The 4,750-nt window shown below is 35.0% G+C and overlaps 1 protein-coding gene across 1 annotated transcript; it reads left to right on the top strand.

Moving 5' to 3' along the window:
- Nucleotides 1-1,780: 1,780 nt before the first annotated feature.
- Nucleotides 1,781-4,750, top strand: LOC100536834 (C-type mannose receptor 2-like). The gene is made up of 5 exons (XM_073930932.1): nt 1,781-1,841; nt 1,918-2,277; nt 2,956-3,299; nt 3,402-3,502; nt 4,472-4,750. The coding sequence occupies exons 1-4, from the start codon at nt 1,805-1,807 to the stop codon at nt 3,435-3,437; spliced, it is 777 nt and encodes a 258-aa protein (XP_073787033.1). The 5' UTR covers nt 1,781-1,804; the 3' UTR covers nt 3,438-3,502; nt 4,472-4,750.

The raw sequence follows: 4,750 nt of genomic DNA, 5'->3' as shown, positions 1-4,750 counted from the left end.
CCAGCTGTGTCACAGTCTGGTATGGAAGCTGCTCTGTTGCTGAGCGTAAGGCACTGCAGCGGGTGGTGAAAACTGCCCAACGCATCACAGGGACCACACTGCCAGCCATAGAGGACATCCAGAAGAAACACTGTTTGCGCCGAGCACGCTGTATTCTGAAGGACACCTTTCACCCCGCTCACAGACTGTTTTCTGTCCTGCCCTCCGGCAGGCACTTCAGGCTCCCCTGGACAAAAACCAGCAGACTGAGGAGCAGCTTTTTCCCCAGAGCTTTCTCCCTCCTGAACTCTGCCCTCCACTGACTCTTTTGCCCCCCAATACACCCCCCACTCTCCTCTAACTTAAACTCCTCGCAATAACTGCACTGTTTAACATTTGCACATTTAAAAACTTGCACATTCACTGCACCACATTGAACTGTTTACTTATTGAACTGTACGTACCCACTGCATATGGGCATTTGTAATTATGTACACACCCACTATAAATATACACTTGTAATCATGCTTATTTATCTGCATACTACTGATTATTAATAGCAACCTGTACATATATTCATATATTGTTACATATACACTTGTAATCATGTTCATCTATCCCTGTACATATATTCATATATTGTAACATATACACTTGTAATCATGTTTATTTATCTACACACTACTGATTATTAATAGCAACCTGCACATATATTCATTAATTGTAAATCTGTTCATAGCTTATCCAACCTGTATATAATGTTCATAGTACATCCATCTGTAAATATCACCATAGTTTTTCTATAACTGCACTTTATAACTTATTCCTGTATCCTGCACTTGCTGCTATTGCACTGCTGGTTAGACCTAAACTGCATTTCCTTGCATTGTACTTGTACATGTGTAATGACAATAAAGTTGAATCTAATCTAATCTAATCTAATTATTTGTATTAATGATAATGTCTGTTCACAAAAATGAGTAGATCAAAAAAATACTCTATTTGAATATCAAAATGATTCAAGATGTCATCACAAAACCCTACATGGTAAATCTTGTTGGTACCTGGGATTATTAACATACTTTCCAAAACACCTCATAAACAAATTTCTGAGATAGGAGATTTGTCAGATTAAAGTGCTTAAGGTCTGGTCCACATTGCAGATTATTCTGTTCTGGTCAAAACTGCCCACTTTGGTTTTTTCTGGGTGTGTTTAATCAAAATTGACCAAAGAGAACGGGGAGTGTTTTAGTATAGGGGATTTAAATCATCATTACTTAAACAAATTTAAAAAATAAGATTTGGTGTTCAAATCACTTTTGCATGTCCACAACCTTCCTCAGGTGATGGAACAATTTGTAAAACACTATGTAAATGCAAAAGGAGTTGACTGAACAAAACAGGTAAGAGTTTAATTTGATTTGTGATATCAAGGATAGGTTTATTTTGATAGCTGGTGGACATCAGAAGCGGAGAGACCCGATTTGTGAGTGCTTTGCTGTCTGAGAATAGAGGATGTGTAGAATTGTAAAATAGTCTGTGCAAATCTAGTCACTGTATATGTAGATTTCCCTCATGACTTCATAGGCCAGTTTATAATCATTAAGTCTCATTTAAGTCTCTTCAGAAAAATCTAATGTAGTTGTAATATTAAAAGATGAAGGCAAAAAGATTTCGTATTAAACTTAAATGCAAAAAATAGATGTAAAAACATGTCTGTTGATTTTGAAAGTGGCGTATATTTCTTAAAACAAAATAATACCACAGTAAGTTGACTCCATGTCCTATTTCTCACTTACAGAAGTGGCATACTGTGTGAGCAGTCATGGATGAGAGTTTGGTTGTGCTCCTTCTGCTCTCAGGTTGGTTTGATCATTAGTAATCTGTTTTTATGATGATGTGTGCACATATAAATGGTTTAACATGTTGTTATTACAGGGCTCTTTTGCAGCAGTTCTGCTGTTTCTCGTCAGTATAACTATATAAACATGCGTATGTCGTGGTCAGATGCTCAGAGTTACTGCAGAGAGAGATTCACTGATCTGGCGACTGTAGACACCATGGACGATGTGAACAGGTTAATAAATACAGTGGATGCTGGATACAGTGGATCAGTGTGGATTGGACTGAAGAGAGTGATACCGAAACGCTGGGTTTGGTCGAATGGAGATGATACAATTGCACAGTACAGCAACTGGGGTCCAGGAGAACCAGGCAGTGGAAATGATTGTGTTATTCTCAACCTAACTTGGTCAACGGCAAAATGTTCAGATTTGAATCTCGCCTTATGCCTAAATCGTGAGTTAAATGTTTTTGATATTAAAACACTATATTAAAGCAGCTGTAAAAAGGTGGGTAAGCAACTGTTGTATCTTATATTGTACATGGGTACTTTGTCATTTCCATAAAATGGCAACTACAAAAACAATTATTAAATCCAAAAAATATGTATAAAATGCAAACAAATGCATTTTTTAAAGATTTATTAAATGCAGTTCTTTGGCTAAAAAAAATAGTTCCTAACATCAACACTAAATGGAAATACAATGTGCTTACAGGACAGCATTGTGTCCTAGGATGGAGCTCAAATGTAAACAGAAACTAGAAAATGTACTTAATGTGTTATTTTCAATAAATTAACATTAGGAGACCATTTTAAAATTATTATTTCTTTGGATTATATTTATATGTACTGATTTTAAGTAAAAAGCTTGAATATTTTGAAGACATGACATCAGTAATTTATAAAGTATATGTCAAATTACCATTTTACTCAAAATATTATTATAGAAAATCCAAATAAGAATAATAAATTTTAGGTCTCTTGATATATATATATATATATATATATATATATATATATATATATATATATATATATATATATATATATATATATATATATATATATATATATATATATATATATATATAGAAATAAAGCTAAATATGTTGTTTTGATTTTTTTTTTAACAGCCAAAGGTTTCTATGCCGTATCAATATATGAGATGAACTGGCTGGATGCTCAGACTTATTGCAGACAGAAATTCAGAGATCTGGTCACCATTAGCAACTCTAATAATGACAAGTTTGCAAACAGCATGGTGATCATGTCGAAATCACCTGCTTGGATCGGTCTGTTCCGGGACTCTTGGGAATGGTCTGACAAATGGAATCGCTCCTTCAGATACTGGGCAGCAGGTCAACCAACCCAGAGTGCAGGATCTGTTGACTGTGTCGGCATGACAAGAAAGAATTCTGGGCAATGGGCTTCATACAGTTGTGATCTACAACAGCCAGGTATCAAATCTGCCATGGAGGTGAGTTCAACCAGTTACAGAAACCTAAATCTCCTCCTGTAAAACTTGCTGTTGTTCTGAAGTTATGCTGATGATAATGAAGTTTTTTGATGCATTTTTTAGATGATAAGTTCATCAGGAAGCAGACTGTCAGACTGAGATTGTCCTGTAATGGAAACTGCAAACTGAATGATTCTTCACTCCAGACTGCCGTTCTGAATCAGGTTTGTATCTGTGTTAAATAAGCGGTGATTAATTATCTGAGAATATTAGAATTCAACACTCAAACAAACTATTTTTTGTACTATTTTTTACAAACTTTCATTTCTTTGCCTCCTCTACAAATTCACAAATATGCATAACAGGTCAAGGTTCTGTTAAACCATTCTGATTTATTCACTGAGGTCAGTCCTGTGTAAAACTCTTTATCAATTTCTCCAGGGCTTTCAATATTGTTGATTTCAGTTTAGTACAAGCACTTTGAAATGTGCATATTTTATTCACTGTTTGACCCAATCTCAATTATGAGATTGAGACCGTGAGAGTGGTTGAGCTCAAGCAAATGAAAATAAAAAGCAAACAAGAAGCGTCGTGAAAGGGGGCGGGGCATGTCAGATACTAGAGAGCATTTGATTGGTCAGAAGATCTGATGAGAAAGGTTATGTCAACAAAAGTAGTTGATCTATTTGGCAAAAGTGACAAATGGACACTTATATCTTCTAAATCCTAAAGATCAACAAATATAGCAAAATGTAAATATATCCTATATCCTAAAGACTTACATGCTGATACAAAAAAATGTCAAATGTCAAGTCTAAAAAAAATGTCATTTAACTTCACAGGACCCTGAACAAGAACTAAAACAACTTACATAAAAGCTTGTAATGGTACTGTGAAGCATGGCAGAACTGTTCTCACATTTTGAGCAGAAAGAAACCATCCTCGGTGTCCATTTTCAGACCTTCCTATTCTCTAACATTTCTCCAGCGCAGGAACAGAAATATTTTCCTGTTATCACAGTCCCTACTGTAGCTCTTGGATGATTTCATTGTTTTTCAGTGATTATATAATATGCATTAAAGGGAACCAACACCACTCATATCATGAACATTGGTCTAGATTTGGTTTAGGGCTATTGATAAAATCTAGCCTCTCATGCATTTTATTTTTAATTATTATTATTTTTTCTCCAGGTAACCGAAAGGCTGAAGAGCATGGAGTTGAAAAGTAACAGCAAAATAAGCTGGATAAAGAGTAATGATGGAGAGGTGTTTCATCAGGAAATCAACCGTACAGAAAACCGTTCAGAAGAAGAATGTGAAAAAATACCTTAATCAACAGTTTATCTCTTTAAAATACTTTACACAAACTCAAAGAAAACAGAGTTTAAAAGTTTGAGTGTAATTTATTGGGAATTGGACATTAGTAGAAGTATCTACACTGCAAAAAAAAAAAGTTTCTTGTTTGTAGTC

Source organism: Danio rerio, chromosome 2 (assembly GCF_049306965.1).
Source record: "Danio rerio strain Tuebingen ecotype United States chromosome 2, GRCz12tu, whole genome shotgun sequence".
NCBI classification, from domain to species: Eukaryota; Metazoa; Chordata; class Actinopteri; order Cypriniformes; family Danionidae; genus Danio; species Danio rerio.
The sequence above is the reverse complement of the archived record's forward strand: the minus strand, read 5'-3'. Positions and strand labels throughout refer to the sequence as shown.

What these genes read in the sequence shown, in the direction of transcription:
- LOC100536834 (XM_073930932.1), top strand. Translation starts at nt 1,805, where the DNA reads ATGGATGAGAGTTTGGTTGTGCTCCTTCTGCTCTCAG. An exon ending in TGTGCTCCTTCTGCTCTCAG is followed by an intron (nt 1,842 to 1,917) that starts GTTGGTTTGATC and finishes TTGTTATTACAG; the next exon opens with GGCTCTTTTGCAGCAGTTCT. An exon ending in GTATCAAATCTGCCATGGAG is followed by an intron (nt 3,300 to 3,401) that starts GTGAGTTCAACC and finishes TGCATTTTTTAG; the next exon opens with ATGATAAGTTCATCAGGAAG.